This window comes from Patiria miniata, unplaced genomic scaffold, assembly GCF_015706575.1.
Source record: "Patiria miniata isolate m_02_andy unplaced genomic scaffold, ASM1570657v1 HiC_scaffold_17, whole genome shotgun sequence".
NCBI lineage: Eukaryota > Metazoa > Echinodermata > Asteroidea > Valvatida > Asterinidae > Patiria > Patiria miniata.
In genome coordinates this window covers 8,574,031-8,600,636 of record NW_024037055.1, presented here as the reverse complement: position 1 = coordinate 8,600,636, position 26,606 = coordinate 8,574,031, and the positions used below count along the sequence as shown (strand labels likewise).

The following is a 26,606-nucleotide window of genomic DNA, read 5'->3' as shown; positions in this document are numbered from 1 at the left end:
TTCTTGAAAATGACAGTATACCAGGTGCCATGATTTTACAGGATGCTTTACACTGTCATTCACTAACAGTCCAGCAAGGTATTTCAAAATGATTTGGTAGTTTTATTTTTTGATGTTTGCAAATGTTGTATTTTCCCTTTAATAGACTGAAAATGAAAATGAACACATCAAGAAATCAGATGATACTGATGCTTTCTTAATTCCATATTAATTGTCAGAAACTTTCCGGTTTGTTTTGACAGGTTGTACAAGCGCTGCTGGAGTCGGAGAGAAAGCATGAGCAAGAATTGAGGTCGTTATTAACAACTTATTTAAGGCCCCTAGAATCAGCCAATATGTAAGTCAATCACGCTTTTAAAGGTTCTTTTATTGTGGTACTGAACTTTCAAATTCTGATTTAATTGGATTGCAGTCTTTGTGGCCTTGCCTTCATTTTTTGAAGTTATTTGTTATAGTTCCATGTCATGGATCAATTAACGTGGCCTAAACGTCAGCCATCCATGGCATACCTGGATTTTTTTGTCATAACACTCTATCCTTCTCTGAGAATAGTAATTTTATAAACCCTTTTTCCCTCTCAATTTGTATATTTGACCCCTGAACCTCAGATCATACCGTTTGTAGCTTTTAGGGGTTGAGCAAAAACAAGAGATTCATCTTTTCAGGGTCAAAAGCCAGAAATCGATAGAATGAACAAATAAACATCTTTAGTCTTGCCAGTGTCACCTTGTGTTTTGAAGAAAAATTTGATGTTGTCTTAAGAGGGAGAAAAAGTGCAAATCTTTCAGGAGGAAACAGTGTTATCGAACTGTGAGACAGAAATCACAAGTTGAGAACCCGGGGCACAAAAATCCCATATTGATTTAAGTGGGGCTTTGAGAAACTGAAGGTAAACTTACATTATTCTTTGGCTTCTGTTTTCATTTGTCTCATCACCGTTTCTTTGTTCCTTGGATTTGTAATCTTTTCTCAGTAAGGTTAGTTATTTAGTCATCAAACAATGCTTTGTTGGCTCAGGTGTAAACGTTGATTGATATTCATCGTGGCAAAATGTGAAAAGGGGGTTGTGGCTTTCCTTTTCTTTTTGAAATGGAGGAAAAATGCAGTTTTTGTGGCTTCGTGTAGGTAGTTGAGATATTTACTTTAGTGACCTTTTGAGGTTGCAGGGCGTGGACTTTTAATTCATCTGCTAAGGAGTAACAACAGCTTTTTTTAATTTGCAAGAACCAAATTTGCACATTCAAGTTTCAAGTACAGTACATGTAATTATTACTTGAACAAATCACTATTTATAGTGACTTGACTTGACTTTCCTCAATTCTGCACAAATCATCCAAAACCACCAGTGGATTTTCGAGCTTAGAGTCGACAAAACAACTCCACTTCCAAATTTGGGACCGGCATTCCACCACTGTTCATCCTTTAAGGAAGCGATCAACCATTTTAAACTTAACTTCTTCCTGACCTCTTGTACCTGCTTTTTTTAAAACTGAAATGTTTCTGTTTGTTTATTTGTTGCCCTGTCAGCTTGTCAGCGAGCGATTTTACCCTGCTCTGCGGAAACATCGAGGAGCTGCTAACATTCCAGCAATCGCTGCTGGCGTCGCTAGAAGAAACCGCCAAGTGAGTCCAAACTAATTAGTTTTGAATTTCTGATTTTTGAAAATAAGCACAGTTGTACATTTTCAATTAAGACATTGGCATGCAGTCTGTTTATTTGGATGTCTATAATTGTTTCATCTCTTCTGTCACTTCAGAGATCAAATTATAGCACTTCGTAAAAGTCAAAAGTAACTAATTTCAAACACAAAGTCAACGGTTCACATACCATTCCAGTGAATGTCTTTCCTGAACCTAAATTTTATCTTAATGCAATACTTTTTCATAATTGTATTTTGTTTCAATGATATAATAGCTAGTTGGTCAAGTAAATTTTGCTGGTCAAGTAAATCGTCATTTGCTTTTTTCCTAACTGAACGTGAATACTAGACCACACAAACTAAAGGAAATAGAAATACCTGTAAAAGTATAAAGTCATTTTACTACCCGGTACATGTACCAGTAGCATATTCCAAGAAAAAGCGTCGTCACAGAACATGCAGAAAATGTACATGTACAGTACGCATGTACCCTACCATAATGTACATGTACATTGTAATACCTTGACTTTGTGGTTCCACCCACATGTATCGAACACCCAGTATGGCGTCTGGGACATTGGCGAGGTGCCAGACCTATGAGTAATATCTTATACACTGGACGGCGGAACCAGTCTGATCACCGTCTCCTGCATTGTGGTGTGCATGTACATGTACATGTACATTGGCGTAATTCCACACATGTTCCTCTGTGCATCCTGAAGGTCATGGCGTAATTCCAGACCCAAACTCTAATTTCTTCCCCAGCGACAAGCCGTTTCCGCCGTTATCAAACTTCTGAGAGCTTCTAAATGGAATCCTCTCATAACCCTTTTCCTTCCACTCTGTTTCCCAATTCAGAGAAAAAAAACGGTAGAATTTTAAGGGATAACCTCAGTATTATTTTGCTAAAATTGCAGAAAACAAAGTCTCAAGTTTGGGAATTTAGGTTGGGGTGGTGTAAATTTTGATGTTTGGTATTGCCGGCCAGTCTACCATGGCAGGCGCATTGCATGAGTGGTTTAAGCTCAAGTTGTCTGCTCTAGCGAGCAAGAGGTCATGGGTTCGAGTCCTACATAAACATTAAACCAGCTTGACCATGCATATAAAAACAAGTGCGTATACAAATGTATGCAATTTTTCCTTAAATCAGCTGAGTTCTTTGATTTTCTCTTCATTAGAACATTTTAAACACTGTATTAAGTCTTGTAAAGCTTGGAATTTCATATTTTTTTGTTACATTCATATATATGCATAATTTAAAAAAATATTGGTGAAGGACAAAACTAAATACTGAAATCTCAGTTTACATGTATGTAGCAATTGCTTTAGAGTAATACCTTGAGCTGAAAATATTTTTCTCCTATAAATCTGCGTACTTAGTTCAAAATTCAGTCAAGAAGCTTGCATATATGTGACAAATACATGCAATGGTCTTTCGTTACATAATATACATGTAAGTGTATACATGTATTTGTGTTTAGCCAATTTCTCTAATCTGAACAAATATCGGTGCTTGGAAAAAATCCACAAAATTGCTTACACAGGAATTGACTTTTGAAAAAAGGTAAAGTTTTTTTGTGTTTTGCCTTTAGGCTTTCTGTCAGAAAAATACTTAAACTAAAATGTTCAGTGTACCGCTACATGTACCCATCACAGTTCAATGAACTCTGTGATAAAAGCAGTTTTGTTGTTGGCAGTTAGTCACCAAAGACTGGTCACCACATCCTTAACTTGTTGTTTACATGTTACACCTCATTGGGCAGTCCGGTTACCACATTGGTGCTCTTGTTTATACCGTAGTGCTTGTTTGTTTACTGTATGTTCTGTGAAAAAAACCAGTTAGTCAGAGACCACACAATACCCAAACCTGAAAGTGGTGGCTTGCTCTATGCTTAAATGATTTAGATAATTTACTTACACATGTACCATGTGTACAGTACATGAGTGCATGCATACTTGTTGCCTTGTTGTGGGGACTACACATGAGTTAAAGGGAATGTACATCATTGGCTTTTGCTGTAATTTTCAGAAATGAACTATGTGAGGGGTTAGTATGGTACCGGTATAATAGATCAAATATTGTTTAACTGACATGTTTGAAGTTTTGTGTTCGAAAATGCTTGAAAAACCAAGAAAAACACAACTGTTTATGTAGTCTTGTTCCCTGACTCCACTAAAGATAAAATGGATCAATTATAGATGTCGGAAAATTGTAAGGTCAGGGAACCAGTGTAGCTGGCCTGCACCCGTTCATGAACATATAACCAATAGCAAACAAAATTTGGACTGAAAATTTTTTGTAAATTTGGAGCAGTAGTTGAAAAATAGTTCGGTTTTTCCAACGGTGGTCGGCCGACCACCATTGGAAATGTACACAAAAATACCATTTTCTTGAAAATGACTTCACACCTGGTGCCATAATTTTACAGGATGCTTTAGACTGACATTTACCAACATCCTAGTAAGGTATTTCATAAAAACTTGGTAGTTTTATTTTTCGATGTTTGCAAATGTTGTATATTCCCTTTAAGTTGTCCCATGAAACTATGAGGACCAAAGACGCTGTGGGGACAGCAGAAAGTCCCCATAACTCGGTCCAAATTTGCCTAACAATAAAAAACATCCCCAGAACACGGTGACGGCCCGCCCACATGTGCATGTTCAATGTATTTGGCATGATGTACAATGAATGTGCACATTTCTGAGAAGTTTGAAAATATTTAATATACATGTACATGTATGAAATAGGTCTTACAATGTCATTGTGAGGTACACAGTTGACATTTGGAGCATATTTACACATACATGTACAGGTACTGGTACAAGGATTTCAATTGATTTGATATAAGGCAAAATAAAAAAAAAACATGTTTAGCGTCCTGCCTCTTTGACAAAAAGGAAGGAGGAGACCCTTTTTTTTTTCTTTTTTTTTTTCAAAATGGCCGTCCGACACATTTTTCAAGACAACGCGGCCGGGCTATTTTTCAAGATGGTTACCAGCTTTTTTCAAAATGGCCGCCACTTGGACTCAGGAAATGACATATTGGCTTCTTATGGGCAAGATGCAACAGAAAATGAGACCAAAATGATGTAACTATGCGCAGAACAACTGCACGCGGATGTACTATAAATTTTCAAGCGACTGTAAAAATGGTAATACGTTTACACGTACGCTGGTTTCCGTGTTCTCCTTGTCTTTCAACACTTTTCTATTTGCTATTCCTGAGTTCTGAGACGTAGAGAACCAGTTACTATTTCACACGGGGTGAATGTATGATAGACTCTCGTGCAGACGCACGTGCTAATTGACTATTTCCACAGCTTTATACACGGTATAAAAGTCTAAAAATACGATTTCTTTCGTCAGAGATCGTTAAAATTTATCAATTTTTGTCTCTAAAAAAAAAAAAAAAAAAAAAAAAAGGAGGCAGCCTCAAAAAAGGAAGCGGGCGGGGACGCTAAACATGTTTTTTTTTTTACTTCGCCTAAAACGTCATTTTACAAGGCCAAATGTTTCCAGTTTCAAATGAATCTTACACATGTATTTTCCCGAGTGATTTACTGTTGTTACATGTACTTGCTCCTACAAAATGATCCTTAAATATTTTCTTTTCACTAAAGTGTCCAAATGAGTTTTCCCTTCCCTCAGTGCACATTCTGTGACGGCTGAAAAGTTGACGCCGATTTATTATCACGAGAATGCCAGTGTGAGGCAAATGTGGCATCAGGAAACTTTCGCTGCAAATTTCCCCGGAGTTGACACGCGTTCGACTTTTACGAATTCGCTGAGTGAAAACTTGCTGTGATGTCATGAATTTGTGTAACTTTTGATCAATTTTATATTACTTTTGCCGGAGCAGTTATTGCGTCTAGTTTCATCCAAGAGAATGGCTTATTGTCCACAACAGATCTTTATCATGCTGCCACCATTTCAGTCATGTTTCCTGTATCCAATAACAGTACCGAATGATAATGTTTTTGTGCAAAAAAAAGGAACCAGACGAATTTTCCTTCAAGCCTCGCATTGGTTACGTTGATTTGAATAGCAAAAAAAGCACTGTGGCCATGATAATCTTAAATGGTTACGGGATTAGCATTCCCACAGCAGCCTTTGAAATCCTTAAGTCTGCTTACAGTCCCCACACGTCACCGGCTAGCCCTTGAATGCCCGTTTATCTGCCCAACACATGTTCAGGAAACACATCCAAGCACCCTTATTTCCTCCATGGTCCCTGCATGGTTGGTCTACGCTCACTCACCCCTCCACATTGTCCATTTCCTGTTCCCCTTTTACCCGGCCAATTTTTTTTTCTCCCTATTTTCCTCTTTATCAGATTTTTATTCATTTCCAGTCAAATTTGAATACCTGTGGGCCATATTGCAATAAGGATATTAAAGGGACAGGCCAGTTTAATTTATATTTTAATTTTTTTTTTTTCGTGGAAGCTTGTGGCATCAAACTTTGTGCTCTAACCATTTGAGGCTATGTAAAGCAATGGTACATGTACATGTAAGTGGAATTGACATTCAAAAAGATTTTTTTCAAATCACTACAAAAACCAGGTGTTACACTTTGTCTTATTAGGGGTAGATAAGGATAAAAAATTTATGAATTATTAACATATTTTATTGTGGTAATTTAAATATGATTTTAAGGATAAGTGTTTATGTTGTAATATTTCATAGTTGTATGTACGTACATTGTGAAACTAAAAATGTAACCGCAAGAAGAACAGCATAAGTTTTATGAATCTAAGCAGATTATGTAATTAGGCCCCCCCCCCCCACCAAAAAAAATACTTCTGCTTCCGATTTCATGGCACTTGAAAATAGGGTACGTAGGTAGGGAATTTTGTTTTGGCAATTTTGTTTCGTGTACGATCGTATGGAGGTGTCTGCGTGTAGTCAAGGGTAAAAGGCACTTTTTGACGAGTTTTGGGGTTTTTCCATCATTTTTTTTTTCAAATAAGGGTAGGGGCTGTCAAAATAGGGTAGGTAGGAAAACCGATGCGATTACATCATGTAAAACGAGGAAATATTGGTGTAATTTAAATTAATTTGAAGTTGAAATGACATTTCAGTTTCACAGTCATTTGAGATGAAAAATATTCATGGTATACATTTTGTATTTGTGATAGTACCAACCTTGCTGACACTTGTGCTGTTTACATGCACATTATATCTGCTTATTTATTTATTTATTTTCTTGTTCTTTTTTCCGTTAGGCTGGAAAGTCGGCAAAAGAGAGTTGGAGCCTGTTTCATGAGAGCGTCGACACAGTACAAATCCCTCTACTCAAGCTACTGTGCCAACCATCCCAAGGCTGTCCATGTATTACAAGACCACAGGTAACATGCACATCTGTGTCCTTCAGCTGGACTCTTTACCGACATTGAATCTATCCCATGGCTGTCCATGTATTACAAGACCACAGGTAACATGCACATCTGTGTCCTTCAGCTGGACACTTTACCGACATTGAATCTATCCTAAGGCTGTCCATGTATTACAAGACCACAGGTAACATGCACATCTGTGTCCTTCAGCTGGACACTTTACCGACATTGAATCTATCCCATGGCTGTCCATGTATTACAAGACCACAGGTAACATTCAAATCTGTGTCCTTCAGCTGGACACTTTACCGACATTGAATCTATCCCATGGCTGTCCATGTATTACAAGACCACAGGTAACATGCACATCTGTGTCCTTCAGCTGGACTCTTTACCGACATTGAATCTATCCTAAGGATGTCCATGTACCGGTATTACAAGACCACAGGTAACATGCACATCTGTGTCCTTTAGCTGGACACTTTACCGACATTGAATCTGTCCTAAGGCTGTCCATGTATTACAAGACCACAGGTAACATGCACTTTACCGACATTGAATCTATCCTAAGGCTGTCCATGTATTACAAGACCACAGGTAACATGCACATCTGTGTCCTTCAGCTGGATACTTTACCGACATTGAATCTATCCTAAGGCTGTCCATGTATTACAAGACCACAGGTAACATGCACATCTGTGTCCTTCAGCTGGATACTTTACCGACATTAAATCTATCCTAAGGCTGTGCATGTATTACAAGATCACAGGTACCGGTAACATGCACATCTGTGTCCTTTAGCTGGACACTTTACCGACATTGAATCTATCCTAAGGCTGTCCATGTATTACAAGACCACAGGTAACATGCACATCTGTGTCCTTCAGCTGGACACTTTACCGACATTGAATCTATCCTAAGGCTGTCCATGTATTACAAGACCACAGGTAACATGCACATCTGTGTCCTTCAGCTGGATACTTTACCGACATTAAATCTATCCTAAGGTTGTGCATGTATTACAAGACCACAGGTAACATGCACATCTGTGTCCTTTAGCTGGACACTTTACCGACATTGAATCTATCCTAAGGCTGTCCATGTATTACAAGACCACAGGTAACATGCACATCTGTGTCCTTCAGCTGGACACTTTACCGACATTGAATCTATCCCATGGCTGTCCATGTATTACAAGACCACAGGTAACATGCACATCTGTGTCCTTCAGCTGGACACTTTACCGACATTGAATCTATCCCATGGCTGTCCATGTATAACACGAACACAGGGACGTCACAAATCTTGGTGTTTGTGTCCTTAACCGTAACCCTCCTCAATCCTCCAAAATCTGCCTGTTTTTGAGGATTTTGGAGAATTGAGTCTGAAAGACAAATAAGTGTCAGTTGAGTTTGTAGGCTGTACCCAGCATATATTATCAGTCATGCATAATTGAGCCCTGCATTATGCTCGATGTCATCCAAACTGCTTCTGAATGTCACCGGCACTGCCTCAACCCATTAACAGTGACTGTTGGAGGATTTTGAAGGATTGAGGCAATGGTCACCCCTTCACTTAACAAATTCAAGAAATAACTGATGATTTTAGAGGACTGAGGCTGAATCAAATTTTACATGGTGGCAATTGGAGGATTTTGCAGGACTGAGGATGGTTCCTAACTAAAGGGCCTGGGGGGTTAGGGTTAGGCTGGTCTCCTTACCGAAATTGAATTTATCCTATGGCTGTCCATGTACCGGTATCGCAAGTTTACAGGTAACGTCTAAATCAAAAGGCTGTAATGGACAGAAGGATGTGGTGTTCCTAAGCTGGATAGTTTACTGAAATTCCAACGAAATCAGCAAATCAGTACAGACATGTCAGAGATCCACTAATTCTGTGTAGCATATTATTATTGACTCATATTTCTCCCCTCTCCTCTCTTTTCCCACTTTACAGCGAAGAACTTGGCAAGTTTATGGAGAGTAAAGGAGCAGCCAGCCCCGGCATGATGACGTTAACGGTCGGCCTGAGCAACCCCTTCCGAAGGTTAGACAACTTCATCTCCTCCTTCCAAGAACTGGAGAGACATATATTAGTAAGTGATCATTGGTGAAACCATTCAGGAATTTTTCGAAACCTAGGCTTCAACTTCAGTTTGGGATTCAGAAGTCAAACCTTGAGATGAAGCCGATGTTTCGCAAAGTTTCTCTTGTAAGGCCATGCCCGAATTACTTGGCTACGGCTAGAAATAACACACAAGTCTATGGAAAGTGGCTACTGCTGCTAGCCAGTGGCTTCCATAGGTACACTTGTTGTTCTTGGGTGTAGCCAAGTGATTGGAACAAGCCATGTTATAATTATGGCAGTCATGACGTGGACATTTTTTTTTACACGATATCTGAGGTGAACCAAGTTTTCATGCACCCTCAGGTGTCAAAAACACACATGCCCAACCTTACAGTAATCAGTGATGTTTTTGTTGTATTTTGGCTACCAAATTGCTCAATTCTTATCAGCTATAACAAAAATTTGATGGTACTAATAACTGTATATAAAAACATCGACGCACTAATATGTAAAAAGAGCATCACTAAATTCTGGATAAATATAATGAGGAAGAAAAAAACCCGAAAAATTTGACTGGTTCAGTGCCCCATAGGTTTGTGCACAGATTGCTCCCATGCCCAGGATGCAGTGAAATGAACGCAGGTGTGTTACCTTGTTGAGTTGCGATCGGGTCAATCAAGGTCATTGTGTACTACACAATGACGCGATCCTATAATCTCGCTAACTGCTTATTGAATTTGACAGGCCGTTAACCGAGTTAGTTTAATGTAAGACAGGTTTGTCGGGTCACAGGAGGTCATTCTGAGCGAGTGATTGAAATGAAACTGATCGTTTCTGACAGTGAGGCGGGAGACGTCATTAACATGAGTTAGGGGTTTCACCTTGTATGAATATTATTGTTTGTTTTCATTTTACAGAGTTCACATTCGGACAGAATCGAAATTCAGACCAGTGTGTCGGTGTACAGAGATATCAAAGTAAGTGATATTGATCATTGATTAGAAATTAAATAATTGATTAGTTCCAACAACGGCCTATCCATCCCAAATCTTCCAAACTCCCACGCCTTGGTTCTATTGTCAAAATACTGGTTAGCAGATTTACGCACTAAGCAAAAAAATGCTGAGAACCAGTTACAAGCAATACATAACCCATGATGTTTCGGTTGGTAACCTGTTTTCGCTTAGCATATATTTCCCCTGCTTAGCAAACTATAATTGCTTAACAACAACATGAAATTAGCAGTGACGGAAGGCCAGTTCCGATAATACATGTATCACAGAATTGTTAAGCAGAAAAATTTACTTAGCAAGTCGCTATGCCAGGCAACCATAAAGTTGAGAACCAGCTCCACCCTCCTTCTTTTAAATTCTCAAGACCGAACAAAAAATTACAGAAATACATGTATATTTATTTATACCACCCCCTCCCCCCTCCCCCGACCATCAGGTTGAGAACCAGTCCCACCTGTCCCTCTTCTTAAATGTTTAATGACCGGCCGGACAGATTAAATCCAGAAATTCATCGTTACCCCCCCCCCCCACCCCCTTCGACATGACAAATTTCTCCCGCCACAACTGGTACCAGTTACACCACCGCCGCGGAATTAGTCACCAGTGCAGAGATGACAAAGTTCTATTGTCATCATTTTTTTTCCTTTTCCTTTTTGTTTCCGGCAGAACCATTGTTTACGAGTCAGGAAATTGAAGGAATCTGAGCTGGAGATCATGACGGGCACGATACAAGGCTGGGAAGGGGAGGTGAGTCAGTGACTCGTTAAAACCCCCCTTCGCTATTTTGGACAATTGACCTTTCCATAATAGATTGCTGTATTGTTAGACCTCCCCCATTTACTCTTTTTCCGGTTTATTTTAATGGATATCTAAATGACTTTACGTTTGAAATTGGACAGTTTGATCTTCTGTAGTTGCCCGGACGATTATTTGATTTCATTTGATTTATATATTTCCGTTCATCATCATAACAGTAATGAACATTTTTTTAAAGCCAGAGTCCATCATTTGCAGCTATCCAAAAAGTAACTGGCGTAATTATCGTTGAAAAACATACTTGGTTGAACGATAGTAAGGGGACTAAACTCCCTGTGAAATTATTCTTTCTGGCAAGCTGTCATTTTGAAAAAATCAACAAAAGAAAGGCCTTTCCAACGGTGCTTCTTAAGACGCACCGTAGGAAATTCAAATTAGTAGTTTGTTTTGTTATTTGGCAAAGCGCGCGCAAGCATTAGCACGACGCACACTCGCGCACGGTTGCTATAATTCGTCGGATCAGTGCGCGACATCGCGTTTAGCTGCAATCGGCTCAGTAAGAAGGTGTATCGGACACTGAATTCAGGCCCAATTCAAAACATGATTCAGCGACTTTTGATTTGAAATCGAAATCCTAGAATGCTGTTTTTCTCGAAATATACAGCTGAAGCTGAGCTGAAACTTCATCAGGTTAGTTATTCAGCCCCCTTCTTCAGATCTTGAGCACTTTTGCTGCTTCAAACGAAAAAAATGAACAAATTACATATGATGGGCTATACCTTTAATTAAGGGGACTTTACAAAACCAACGTGATGAATGACAGAGGCTGGCAGAAAGCCAAAGCTTGTCCTTGTACTGAAATAGAGTGTGTAAGTTGACCTTAGAAACCAGCGATATTTTTGAAAATACAACACATCCGGTAACCATGTATAGGATCTACAACATATGTAACGTCCTGTTGTTTGTATTTTGTGTCCTGACTGGGCCCATCCCATCAAGGCAATAAATGGGTATTTTGAAAGAAAAGAAAGCATTACAATTTACAACGTATTGAAAATATAGAAAAATTGATGACTATTTTAACATTGAAACTGTTGAGCCCAACGTCCATTCAATCGATCACACGGATAACAAGTTGGTAATGTCATGGCCTAGTGGTTAAGAGCACCGGACTCATGTTCTGGTGTTTCAGAGGCAACAGTGACGTGGGTTCGAGCCCGCCGGCGGACACTTGTGCCCTTAAGCAAGGCACTTTACCATTCTTGCTTCGTCCTTCGGATGGGACGTTAAGCCGTAGGTCCCGTGTGTTGCATAAATGCACGTAAAAGAACCCAGTAAAACACTTATCGCTAAGAGAAGGGGTTTGCCCCGGTGTTTCTGGCCTCCTGTATAAACTCCCACGTGGAGTGTTTAGGAGAAGAACCAACCAAGAACCAGGAACCAAGAACCAAATTCAAACATGGGAGTCTGTGACTAGACTAGACAGTGTTTGGTACCAAGACGTCCACATAAAAAAGCAAATGTGGACTGGCAAGAGACTTAATGCTTTATTATTTTTTGCATGAATCAAAACATAATTTCATATTGCAATACTTGAATCCACTCTAATCCTTAAAATCCTTCTAAAATCCTCCATTGGCTTTTAAACAATTTTGGAGGATTAAGGAAGGTAAAACCTAATCGGTATAACTTCACTTGAGATCTGAAGCCCCTGGAAAGTCTTAGTACAAAAGAGTGTTGTTTTATACTGGATTCAGAAAGGTTTCTTGCAAAAACGCAACAGCCATTCATTCTTATGTGTTTCTATTTTTGATTTTCTTTCAGGGCATTGATACATACGGGACAATTATCAAATTCATCAACGCCGCCATAATGGTCGACGGCATCAAGAAAGAACGCTTCTTGCTTCTGTTCCCCTCCTGCCTAGTGGTACTGTCCGCAACCGCCCACATGAATGGCTACATTTTCCAGGTAGGTGGAATATTCCATTAGTCAGAGGTAAAGTGAAGCAGTCTGACAACTCTTTTGATTGTTTCGCTCAAGTTTGTTTTTGCTTTAAAACAGACCGTTGCCAAATTAGAACATGGCCCAGTTTTATGGAGCTTCTAGCAGAAAACGCTGCTTGGCAAATTGATGTGCTAAGCACGCATCAGCTGAGTACCAGTCAAGGGTAATATGCACTGCATGCTATTTTTGACTGGTAACCTGTAGATATTAGCACCTCTGTGAAACTGATTAACGTTGCTGCTTAATAACAAATCTTGTTTCTATATCCATTTTGTCCAGTATAAAATTCCACTCGCTGCCATCAAGACTAGTCGGCAGCCGGACACCAACCCCAACTACGTGGCCTTTGACTTGACCGGCGGGTCCATTGAATGGCAGACTATCGTCTGCGGCAGTCTGATGGATAGAGAGGACCTGCTGGACACGATTGACGAGATGCAGAACAAGGACCGGCCACCGTTGACGCCAAGCACTCCGCTCACGCCGGTCCCGCCCATGTCACCGGCCATGCTGCCTCAGTCGCCCACGATGGCAGCCAGTCAGGCCAAGAGCAACGTAAGGGATAATTTAGAAGTCCGAAAACTGTCTGCCGACTTTCTGCATTTTTTAAGGATTTTTTACGCACTGGCCAATAGTCAGGCTTATGTAACTGACATGCAGATCCTTGTCATTTGATTGGTGAAACTCACATCACGTGACATTCGTTACTGCTCCCATTCACGCCGGGGCTCAAAAAGTCCCATTTGCCCATGGTGAATGGGATTTACTATTCAACAGTTAGGATCATCCTTGTTCCACATGTTCCATGGCGCGATATTTGTGTACAAATGCATGCTGGTGTGCGTGTTGAGCTTTGCATGTTTCGCATAGTGCGTATTGTTCCCAAGAGCCAGTAGCTACAGAGGTGGGTTGAAATATTTCGTGAAAGGGTGGTTTAGAAGAGAGAAATACATTTCCCACCAATTTTGTATTGAAATAGAAGTTCATTTGAACTGTAAATCAAATGACAAGGATCTATATGTCACTTATATAAAACAAAAATTGAGTTGCTTTAAATTGTGAAATGGGAGGAATTTTATCGCTCAGTAAAATCTGGACTGTTTCATTTCACAAGGCTAAAAAGTCCAGATTTGTTCTTTCGATAATATTACTCCCATTCCACTCTGAGCCACTCAATGCTTGTATAATATCTGATCGAATTAATGATCAGTTGAAAGTTATTAAATAAATAATACAAAGGGAAACTGCAGAAACACCGTAACTCAGCTCTACCAACTGAGCTACTCGTATCAAAAATGTCCAGTTCCTCCATGCAATATTTTGGGTTTTGTCTTTTTCTCTTTCCTTGAGGAGTCCTTCAGACAAAAGAGTTGGGGTCAACAACTCTTAGCGTATTTGTATGCTGCAGTTATGTAGCGAAGTCAGTTGACCTGTTGCGGTACAGTCGCGTCAACGCAGCTTGTGAAATATTGTCCAAGAGCATGATATATGAATAGACGCGAAACGCGAAACATCGGAGACACACAAAACTTAGCGTACAAAAATTCCATAGGGTTGTCTAAGGGGCGTGGCTAACTCGTAAATGGCGACCAGAAATAAGTCGGGAATCAATTCATAAGACTTGTCACAAGTAGCGGGGAGGGAATGATGAAGTCATCATCATCATCATCATCATTGGGCGGCCGCAGCCGAGATGGATGCAACCAAACTCTTCCAGACTCTCTTGTCCGCCATGGCCTTGGTGATGTCATCAACGTGCTGGCTCACATCATTGCATACAGTGTCAACTGAGGCCAAGTTCGCGCTAGGACTGTAGTTAACCATAGTTCGACTAACGCTTGCCCGAACTCTGTTTAGTCGACGGTGGTTGACTATGCTAGTCGACTATTTGGAACCAACCTGCTGGGTCTGGTTGCATCGCTGGTAACCAATTGCTGCGCACATTCACAACGCTAGCAGGGAGCCAGGATCCAGAAGTTTTGCGACAACATTTTGCGACACCAGCGTTCGACTAGAGACGTTCGCACATTGCTATTACTGCGCAGGCGTAAGGTATGTCACAAATCAACCACTAGTCGACTAATGGTCCTTGCCAGAACTTGGCCTCAGTTGAGGGGTCTCTGCCCTCTGTTGGGGCAAGGCAATCTCCAGCAGATGAGGTTGGAGACAACTTGCTCTTTGGCTCTATAGCAGTGGCCGGCAATGATGAAGTGTCTTTGTCATATTTATTTTAATAGCTTGTCATGGGACCAGAAACAGGCAGACTTGTGATTGACTTGTTTGGACTTTGATTACAACTCTTGAATACAAGAAGTATAATTTGACTGGGCATTAAAGGGAATATACAACATTTGCAAACATCGAAAAACAAAACTGCCTAGTTTTTACGAAATACCTTAATAGGATGTTGGTAAATGACAGTCTAAAGCATCCTGTAAAATTATGGCACCAGGTGTGAAGTCATTTTCAAGAAAAGTGGTATTTTTGTATTAATTTCCAACGGTGGTCGGCCGACCACTGTTGAAAAAACCTAACTATTTTCAACTACTGCTCCAAATTTACAAATTTTTGGGTCCAAATTTTGTTTGCTATTGGTTACATGTTCATGAACGGGTGCAGGCCAGCTAGACTGGTTTCCTTACCTTACATTTTTCTGGCATCTATAAATTGATCCATTTCATCTTTAGTGGAGTCAGGGAACCAGACTACTTGAACGCTTTTGTTTTTCTTGGTTTTTCCAGCATTTTTGGAACACAAAACTTCAAACATGTCGGTGTAACAATATTTGATTTATTATACTAACCCCTCAAATAGTTCATATCTGAAAATTACAGAAAAAGCCAATGATTTACATTCCCTTTAACTTGTGATTGCCTTGAGCACTGTTCTGTCCCCAACCTAAAGTTCACCAAGTTTACTCTGATCTCCCCCCTCCCCACACCAGTCATTGACCAGGAAAGAGCGTAACAGCTCCTCCACCAGCCCGACCCGGACCAAGGACTCGCTGACGACGGTGTTCACCAAGATGAAGCTGAAGACTATCAGCTGTCTACGACCAGGCCCCCCGGTCAGTCCCATCACAGTCTGGGCTCTGAAGGAAGGACAGGCCAAGAGTCCCAAGAACAAAAAGAAAGCCCTGCACGGCAGCAGGAAAAAAGGTCAGAGGTCAAAGTTTATCTCTTTTTTTCCCCTTGGGCTTGGGAAAGGGTCAGGGGTTCACATCCAGCTGCTGGCCATATGTTGTGTCCTTGGGCAAGCCACTTTACCCCCACTTGCCTCTCCCTTCCCAAAAGTATGAGTGGGTACCAGCATAAGATGCGGTGTAACCTGCGATGGACTGGCATCCCATCCAGGGAGAATAGAAATCTCAGTAATTTCATGCCACTGAAACCGGAAATAAACGCCAGCCCGATGGGCCATTTTGGCTCTGTACAGACGTTAATACTTTTTGGGCAATGCTATAACACAACTAGAAAGACCAGCATGCCAGAGTCGCGTTTAACTAAATATTTCCAAAGATTTGTATAAGTTTCACGTTCAAAATAATTGTGAAAGACTGCATGCAAAAGTTCAACTATTGCAGTCGTTCGAAATGAGTCCAATCAATAGACCGCTTGCAGATGCGTTCGATAATCGACGCGCGAAGGCGCGCGACGCCATGTTGTGGGACAAGCGTATATCTATCCATGCACATTTTGTCCCACAACATGGCGTCGCGCACCTTCGTGCGTCAATTATCGATCGCGTCTGCAAGCGGTCTATTGAAACATGCCATGTACAGTTCCCATGTCTGAAGCCAAATTGTTCTTGAGTCGACTTGAGTTGCTCTTAATGCCTTCTGGTTGGGTGTGACTCTAGAATGTCAGTTTGAAATGGGTGTGTCACTGTATGCTGCCCCAGACTGCCTAAGCACAGCATCGTTTCATCTGGGAGTAAAAACAGTACATACTACTTCTACTTAGGCGACCACGGTCGAGCTGAAACAGAATATATTACAGTGTATAATACAAGTGCTGATTGGTTAACGCAAACCCTTACACCTTTTGTCAACAGCCGAGAAGAGCAAGACCCTCCCGATGGATAGCTCCGCCCACAAAGGGGTAGACACCCAAGCCTTAGAGGAAGACAATCGCATCCTGAAGGTGATTGAGGCTTACTGCACCAGCGTTGGATCCAGGAATACCATCAACTCAGGTAGGCTTGGGTTTTGGGTATCCAGGATTATGTCATTTTCTTCATCCAGTCGACTCGATTTACTCTCAAATGTTTAGAACGGGGTTCAAATTCTTGGAGCTGCCAAGCACAGAAATTTGCTAAGCATTGAAAATATGTGCTTAGCAGGAAAGATTACCAGCGAAAATATCATGTTATGTATATTGTCTGTGACTGGTTCTCGGCTCATTTTTGCTTAGCGCGTAAATTTTCAAAGCGGTATTTTCTGCTTGACAGTTCCGTGTAATTAGGACCACGTGGGAGGACGCAGCTGCGATTTCGCATGGCCGACTGTCTTGAAAGCTGTTTCAGCATTTCTTTTTCATAGTTCAGTTTACTCTAAGAAAGCAGCATGTTTGACTGAACAAACGTTTTCTTTGAAATCTGTGTATTATTATTTTTTTTTTCATGAACTTGCCTTTGCTGAAGAGAGCTTTTCTAAGAACTTCATGAGACACCAGCAAGATATGTTTTGGAGGATGGACTATATAAAAAAGTTTGAGATTCTTGATACTCGTGTTGTTTTTATAGGTGTAACAAGCTAAAGATCACTGAAACCAATTTTGTACCTTTTCACTGACGGTGGACATCTTTTGTGATATTTTGTTGACGGTGAGCAGTGAATGTAAGACCTGTTGCCCTACGAGTTGGATTCTGTTAGATTATCGAAAAAGGTATCGGGTTAAGCCTTAGGGTATGCTTCAGTTCAAAATCTGCAGACTGTTTTCGGAATGTTGCAGAATAGACCTATCCATTAAGCCCCGCCCCCATGACTTTTTTTTACCAATCACAGCTTCGACTGCTCAACCAAGTGTCACACAAAACGTATGACATGCCTGCCTGCCCTTGTGCATGGCGCATTGCTGGAGCATGTAGTGTGGCATTGACGAGACACACGTGTTATTGCGAGGTGGACGGAGGTTTTGGCAAAATTTGAACCTGTCAATAAGCAGTAGTGGTTGGGGCGTATTGCCAAATTTTTACCTGTCCATTTGTAGTGGTGTGTGGGCCATATGGCCGAATTTGGACCTGTGCATTTGCATAAGTGGGTGGGGCTTATGGCCAAATTTGGACCTGTCCACTGGTAGTAGTGGGCGGCGCATATGGCTAAATTTGGACCTGTCCACTGGTAGTAGTGGGCGGCGCATATGGCCAAATTTGGACCTGTCCACTGGTAGTAGTGGGCGGAGCATATGGCCAAATTTGGACCTGTCCACCGGTCGTAGTGCGCAGCGCATATGGCCAAATTTGGAACTCTCCATTCACAGTAGTTATGGCCAAATTTGGATCTGTCCATTCAAAGTAGTGGGCGGGCCTTATGGCCAAATTTGGATCTGTCCATTTGCAGTAGTGGGCGGGCCTCATGGCCAAATTTGGATCTGTCCATTTGCAGTAGTGGGCGGGCCTCATGGCCAAATTTGGATCTGTCCATTTGCAGTAGTGGGTGGGCCTTATGGCCAAATTTGGATTTGTCCATTTGCAGTAGTGGGCGGGCCTCATGGCCAAATTTGGATCTGTCCATTTGCAGTAGTGGGCGGGCCTTATGGCCAAATTTGGATCTGTCCATTTGCAGTAGTGGGTGGGCCTTATGGCCAAATTTGGATCTGTCCATTTGCAGTAGTGGGCGGGCCTTATGGCCAAATTTGGATCTGTCCATTTGCAGTAGTGGGTGGGCCTTATGGCCAAATTTGGATCTGTCCATTTGCAGTAGTGGGCGGGCCTTGTGGCCAAATTTGGATCTGTCCATTTGCAGTAGTGGGTGGGCCTTATGGCCAAATTTGGATCTGTCCATTTGCAGTAGTGGGCGGGCCTCATGGCCAAATTTGGATCTGTGGTGGTGGGTGGGGCTAATGGGCAAATTGGACCTGTCCACCTGTGGTAGTGGGTTGGGCTTATGGCCAGATTTGGAATCCTACAGAATGGACAGAAGTGCGGGTGTTGTGTTAGTAACTTAAATGTGTTACAAAGCTTTGAGAAATGTGCGCTGAATTTATAAAAAGTGTTGTAGTGTAGATTGAAATCTAGGTTTGACACACACTGCATCTGAAATTTTAATGTTAACTGCAACTTTTGTACACAGCTGTAGAGGGGTACTAACTTACAAAATATATTATTTTTACCCATAACACAAATCACGCAAATCTTCTCCAAACATTTCCAGTGCTTCATTTTGTTTCCTTTTTCTTTGCATATTTCTGTTCTTTCCTTTATTTATTATTTTTTTTTTAAAATTTATATTATTTTTTGTGTGTCATGCCTGTATATTTATCTCTGAACTCTTCACAGCAGAAATATTATTTAATTCATCAAATTTCTGGGCTTCGCTAATTGCAGAGAAACGTACACTACTACACGTGAAGCATGCTTTAAAAAAAATTGCATCATAACGGGAAGCCTTCTTGTCTACTATCTCAAAATCTTCGCCAACATTTTCTAAGCTTTATTCTAAAGAGTTTGGGCAACAAAAGGAATCAGGCAGCAACCCGACGTAATACCAAGGTTTTTTTTTTTTTTTATATATTGTTGGTTACCAATCAAGTTATAGTCCTACTCTACGTGGTTTTGCACTGGTACCCATGTTATAATGTTATATTGATGTTGTTATATCTACTTCATTCAGTTAAATTGTAAAATTCAAACTTTTTAGTTTGAACCAAAGATTGGGTTTTTTTTCTTCAAAAATTGTTCGACTCTTCAGGTTTATTCAGTTGTTTTGCATAATTGTTTTGGCTAAAAAAACCTCCAGAAATATTGCTCTTTTTTGCCCTAGTACCCCTTCATATGTTGCATCATTGTTTACCAAATAATGTACAAAAGCATGTTAGCAATTATCTTCAATGGTCTAGGGAACAAAAGTTCATGCATTTAATCTCAAAATACAACCAAGAAACATAAACAAAATTTTTTCATTCCGATGAGAACCAAGGTAATGTTGTGAATGAATACTTATTTTTTTGGTGTTATCCTCAGCCATAGTTTCCTAGTTAGACAAATTATTTCCCAATAACCAAAGCCTTCATTCTATAAATAAAAAGATGATATTTTTTTGGTGTCCCTTCATAATTTACACAAACAGATTTAGTAATCGTCACATTTGAGAAGGAAAAAATACAACGAGACCCTCCAATTCTCCACCCGGCGATATGTGCCTCCTCATCACATTCTCTCTCCCCCCCCCCCCTTTTTTTCTTGAATCCAATTTGAACCCCAATTTGCTGACCTGTACCTTGGTCTTTGCCTTTTGACTCCCCCCTCTCTCTTGACTTGCTGCAGTGCCGGTAGACCCCGCGCCCCACGTCTTTTTGGCCGAGGAAGAGAAGATAATTCACGAGGAGACCCAAGGAAACGAGACCATAGTCGAAGAAAAGTGAGTGCTTTCAAGACGTCATCCCAAAAAACCAAAACACAACAAAAAATACACAAATTTCAAATTATTCGGGTTCCCTTTTTCTCCGTTTCCCCTCTCCAGAGTGTCATTGTGAGTTTTATAAAGATTGGGCCCTCTTCTCCGCTGCCATCATGCCATTCTCTGAGCTTTTTGCTAACCCATTTTCTCCTTTTTTCCCAATTTTTAAATAAAATGAAAAATGTAGCAATTTTTGGTGTGCTCTTCATCAGCTTACACAGTAACCCATTTTTTTTTAATGTGTCTTTTGTCGTGGGATTAACACAGTTTTTTTTGCTTACAGTCTTTTGCAATGGAGATTGGCTTTTCACATACACCTGGAACTTTTTTTTTTTTAGGAATTTTTCCTCCTCTTGATAATAAAGGTGTGTTAGACGTGGGCCTGCGGTGACTGTGTGTGCGCAAACCAGTTTGCAGATGAAATTTAACCCACTTAACTGGCTCATCGGAGTATGTCAAATACTAGCCTTGGTCAAGGCTATGCACATGCATACAGCGCGAACAGCGACCTCATGCGGCCACTATTTTTTTATGCAAATCAGTTGAGGACGATCTCGAGCCTAGGTTCAATCGTCGGCAAAAGCTTATGTTTTTCTTTATTTTGCGCTGGATTTCTAGCGCACGACTTCGTATGCGAATACAGATAAGTGTAGGTGGGGCTATATGTGGAGTGTCCAATCACACCTTGGTAAATCCGGACGTCATCAAATTATTTGCAGCTCAGTATTCGCCTTTTGCGGACGTGACAGGAACCACAGTTTTTGTGCATTGGTGCCGTGTGCAGAGACACACAACGTGTACGTGTATGGATTATGTACGGTGCCACGTTTCACTATGCAAGTTTCCACGCAACGATCGACCAATAAGAAAACGACATTTAAGGTCAGCTAAGGCTATTAACATAATGAGCACCACCCCCAAAACCTCACATGGACGATTGAACCAAGGCTCTCGATCGTCCCCAACTGATTTGCATATAAAAATAGTGGCTGCGTGAGGTCGCTGTTCGCGCTGTAATTTTACATGCATGTACATAGCGCGTGAGGATATATGCCGACGATTGACCGCGTACGTGACGAATAACGACGACAGCATTGACCAAGGCTAGTCAAATACAGCAACATTCGCATGAATTCTGTATTAAACCCCTTAGGCTTTTGTTCACGAGATGTATAAAGTGAAGGAAAGACACTGCGTAGAACCAACCGACAACGGTCCCTCTTACTCCTACAATTTTTTTGGGTTGATTTTAATTTTCAGTTGATAATGTAATGAAATGGTCCTCATAATTTAAAAGGCACCTTAAGCTTGGAACCCTTAATCAACGTAGAGAAAGATTACTCCCCCCCCCCCCCCCAAAAAAAAAAAAATTAATTCGGATTTTTAGATTTGAGGAAAACATAGAATGATATATACCAGAGGAGAATCCCCACAGAATCAGGCATGGACTGAAAGCATAATCCACATGTCGACTAGGGCGAGATTCGAACCCGGGTCACATAGTGTATGGAAAGCAAGGAAAGTACCGCTTGCTCCAAAACAACTCCCCTGTCTCAATTGTCTTTTCTCCCCGTCCGGTCCCGGGGCCTGGTTTTTTTTGTTTTTGTTTCAGCCTCCCTCCACCCTCTTCGCTCTCTCCCCACAGTGTTTGGGACGTCTTTATGCGCACCTTCAATCGCGCATGTCGTTCACCCCCTTTCCAGGTAACACCGGCACGACGCATGCGTTAATGCATCCCACCCTGCCTTGCAAATTCCTTCCTTTTTTTTTTTCGTTTTCTTTTTTTGCATCTTTTTTTTAATTTGGAGAATGTCTTCTAGTTTATAATTTTGTAATTCAGTTATTGTGATTAACTCCAGGAGTGAGTTTGGTCAGGATTTTTACCTGATTTCAGGATTTTTATTCACAATTTTTCCTGATATCAGGAGTTTCTTGCACATTGTGGGATTTTGTAGGATTTAGGACGGTAGAGCCCTACCACTATCACAGTACATACTGGTAGGGTTTGATGCCTCATGAAACTTTGTAGACCTGTGCAAAGAGTGTGCCGTTGGTTTCATACACAGTGGAGGATTTCTTTTGGATTGATGCTGGTAGAGCCCAGCCACTGTTATATTGCAGGGGGCTTGAAGCCCCTTGAAACTAGGGTTATTTGACTGAAGTCGGTTAATTTTCGGAGTCTCTTTTATTTTATGGAGATTGTTCTTTATGTTCATCACTGATACTACTTTAAGGAATTCAAGGATAAAATTTCGGCAAGTTCAATTTTTTTTATTATAACTTTTTATTTGCTCGGTTTTGAACTTCAAGAAATTGATCAATGCATACACAGGAAATAAATCACCAACCAAAAAATGGATAATATATGAGCTGGTTTTCTGCAAGTTTGTTAATTCTTATATTTTTTTTGTTGGTCTTATTTGACCACTGCTTCCCTGGGCCAATTAGAATCCATAAGCTTTTGTTCCGAAAGGTTCAGCCTAGCCACAGTTACTGATTTATTCATAGTTTTAAGACTACACATATGTAGGATTTTGATGGGTTTTCATGGATCCAGGTATTATCCTATTACAAATAGCCTAAGGACATGAAGGAGTTTATGGGTTTAAGGTCACATGTAGGTTGAAATTAAAGCCAACAAGATGTTTTCACAAAGCATTGTCACAGAAGCATCTTTGCATGTTGCATTGAGGGCTGAAAGTTGTTTTTTGGGTTTTGGTTGTTTTTTTGAAATTGCACGATGCTTTGCATTGGCCAGGTACTGTCATGCCTCAATTGCCGACCGAAACCTTCCCAAAATCCTAAGCACTTCCTGTTTATGCCAAATCCATTGTGTAGGCTTGCAAGAACATACTGAGGACTGTCAAACGACGTCACCAGGTACGTACTGATACATACGAGTTGACCGCAGACGCTTGCAGAGCTTGAACGAAGCTGCGGCTGTCCATTTTTTTGTCTGGCCGCTTTTTTTTCTGCGATTGAGCTGCCCTGCATTGCTCGCTGATTTTGCATATTTCTGGTACGGCAGAACGGTGACGTTTTTGACGAGAATGTGTTTGCCAGAAGCATGAGGGTCTGAGAGTTACAAAATACAGTTTAGCCCGTAAGGAAATGTATGTACATTATTGTTACGTCATGTTTTGGATTATTCAGTTTCATTGGTCTAAAAAGGTCACATGTGCAACATTTAAAATTCGTAGCCTCCACTGCTAAGTAAACGATTTCTGTGTTTGGTACATTTCCATGTCAACTAGCTCAGTGCAATTTACATAATGGGGGTTAAAATTTAGTAAGTTTAGGCTCAGTCAAATAATTCTTAAGTAATTCAAGGCTCAGTAATTTATTCTTAAATATGTGAATTAACCAATGTCAAAAGTAAATATCTATTAATATTGCAATTTGTAGACATATTTACACTTCGGTTATGAATTCAACTTTCTTGCATTCAGGTCTTATATTCTACAAAACTGAGAACCAGAACGTTAGAAACAAAAACGATGTTACACACCCAGAAATACTCAAGTGCTGCAGGAATAAATGAGAATAATTGATGTTCATGTGACTTCTTGTCTGTCATGTTCAAGAAGAACATTTATTCAAAGTACTTGATCCACTGCATCGATGTAGTAGTCCAGTCCATTACAAGTCCATCACACGTCCGGTAGCAGATAACAGGGAGTGAACAATAAGGCCAAAAAAAAAAAGTCTCCGGTTTCTGGTATGCGCGCGCGTCGCCGTAGCCATGCGCGTCAGCAAAATGAAAAAGTTTTTTTTTTTTCAATACAATGATGTTTCAAAACCGCCAAACTCACTGGTTTGACTGGAATTCTGCTGCTGCACAATTTTAACGTGTTTTTAGATGGGGTTATGATCGAGAATAAGATTTATGTGGCCTCTCTGGACTCCCATATATTTGCACTAAGTTTAGTCGGGCGCCATTTGCAGTCATCGGCCGACATTTGAAGCCACAAAAAAAAAAAAAAACAGGTAAAAAAAAAGAAAAGCCGCGTCGCCGCACCACTTTTGGGGCAAGCTCCATACCAGAAACCGGAGACTTTTTTTTTTTGGCCTAACAAAGGAATGCCTTTGTCATGGTTTGTTTGAATAGCTTGTGACTTGACTTGAGACCGAGTGACTTTTGATGGACCTGTGATAGACTCAACTACTACATTGACGTGTATGATTTTGCAAACATAACGGCAGATTTTTTATCCCGAAGTAAAAATTCTCCAGTCTTGATCGTACATAAATTTGAGCGCGATGAGCCAGCTCATGGACTCGGCGTTTGAACAAGAGATGGTGCTTTTTGGCCGCTTTCGAGAGCTCCATTGGAGTGACACATACATGTAGGACGTGTGTACTGGTTCAAGCGCATAGTGGGCACAATAGACCATTATCATGTTGCGGCCATCTTGATTTTTTCCCATTCAAATCAACGTAACCAAAGCGAGGCTGGAAGGAAAAATAATCTGCTTTCTTTTTTGCACAAAAACAAAACATCATTCAGTACTGTTATTGGATACAGGGAACATGACTGAAATAGTCATGATAAAGGTCTATTAGTTGTTTTCTAGATCTGAACAAACTCGTATTGGTGTCTTCGCATGAGCGTCGGGCGCCTTCAGCATGATTCAGGAGACCTTACGAGTGGCCTCCCCAAACTCTCCCTTTGCTACCGTTGAGGGAGTACTTGCACACAGAGTCCTAAGACTAATCCGCTGACAAAAATCAGAAGCCATCACTGGGATGTAACAAGGTCTGCGTGTAGGCAGCGAATGCGCAATCAGTGCACCTAAGGTTCTCAATTACATGCCTGCGTTAAATTGCCTGCGACATTTGGTGGGCGTGACACCACCCCGTTAACCCTAACAGAACTCAACCCATCAAACCCCAACAGCATGTTTTGTTGGAATCTGTCAGGATGGGTACAGTACCCCTAAAAACTGACAGTCTTTTACCTTGGGTTGGCACACCACCAGGAATATGCGTGTGCAGTTTCCCATATGGTGTTGGAATTTACCAGGATGGGTATGGTTCCTAGTAAATCATGCTAGGGAATTAGGGTTAATGGCTTCTAAAGTTGTTGAGTCAGTGGTAATCACTGGATTGGTTTATAGACAAATCCAGACACTTGATCACAGTACACTCATGAGCCCCCCATCAATGGCGAAAGCTGTGTGCCAGTTACTTTGCAGAGCTACTGCCCTATGATGGATTACTGAAGCAGTAGCTAGCACAATGCTTTCGCCATTGAAGGGGGCCATTGCAATAGAAGTGACGGCGTGCTGAGATTGGTCGAAAATAGTAAAGGTGTACAATTGTGTATTTTTATCACATAGTTTATGCTACTGATCATCGATCAAGCCACTCAACTTTTTCCAATTTCTTCCCTCTTCCCAAATTTCTCTCTCTCTCACTAGGAGTCTGATTGACACCGTCTACGCCCTCCGCGACCAAGTCAAAGATCTCGTCGACGAGACCAAACGGCTCAAGCGTGACCTGGACGACGAGAGAAGGGCGCGCAAGAAACTGGAATCTACGGTCCGCAAATCCATGAAGAGCATAGATATCAAACTGGACGACGGGAGCTTATGACGACTAAAACACGGGCAGAAGTAAACATTAAACGTCTGCACGGAGAGCGAAAAACAACACAATTTAAAAGTTTAGAGAAATTGAAATTGGAAAAAAAATCTACAAATCAACACAGCTGTGGAGATCTGATTTTTTTTTTCCTATTTCTATATCTTTAAACCTTTAAACAGCTATATATGTATATAGATATTATGTTCCGAGGTGAATTTAAAAAAAAAATTACTTAACTCAGATTACTTTTTTTGTTTATAATTTAAAAGTAAGTTTTTAGGGGTTTTTTTCTGTGTAAAACCTCAAATGCCACTTCTCTGCATAATCTAGTAAAGACAAGTTCAGGCACTTTTTTTCTTGTAGTTAGGATTTGGACAGCTGGCATTGACGTTTTAATTCTTAGTTTGTGTCATCTGGTGACTTGCATTTATGAGCGATTGAATTTTGCGTTGCCCCTTTTTTTTCCCTCTTTTCTTTTTTCTTTTGCAACTTGTGAATACAAGTAAGATTTGAGGCTTTGCATGGTGGAGATACTAAATAATGAAAGGTTTGCGTAAACACCATGTGCGAATAATTTCTCAAC

The 26,606-nt window shown here is 40.7% G+C and overlaps 1 protein-coding gene across 6 annotated transcripts in view; it reads left to right on the top strand.

Annotated features, from left to right (window-relative positions):
* Positions 1–26,576, top strand: part of LOC119723756 (rho guanine nucleotide exchange factor 7-like) — a 43,817-nt gene extending 17,241 nt beyond the window's left edge. For 4 of the 6 annotated variants that reach the window (XM_038194606.1, XM_038194605.1, XM_038194607.1 and 1 more), the window contains 12 exons: positions 243–337; positions 1,528–1,623; positions 6,866–6,988; positions 8,933–9,071; positions 9,961–10,020; positions 10,723–10,803; positions 12,637–12,783; positions 13,099–13,374; positions 15,764–15,977; positions 16,873–17,013; positions 20,305–20,398; positions 25,858–26,574. In XM_038194606.1, coding sequence (XP_038050534.1) covers positions 243–337; positions 1,528–1,623; positions 6,866–6,988; positions 8,933–9,071; positions 9,961–10,020; positions 10,723–10,803; positions 12,637–12,783; positions 13,099–13,374; positions 15,764–15,977; positions 16,873–17,013; positions 20,305–20,398; positions 25,858–26,032 — 1,641 coding nt within the window. In that variant the 3' untranslated portion in view covers positions 26,033–26,574. Of the gene's footprint in view, positions 1–242; positions 338–1,527; positions 1,624–6,865; positions 6,989–8,932; positions 9,072–9,960; positions 10,021–10,722; positions 10,804–12,636; positions 12,784–13,098; positions 13,375–15,763; positions 15,978–16,872; positions 17,014–20,304; positions 20,399–25,857 lie in introns of all 6 variants that reach the window. The other 2 variants (XM_038194604.1, XM_038194609.1) reach the window with 2 other exon arrangements.
* The last annotated feature ends 30 nt before the right edge of the window (positions 26,577–26,606 follow it).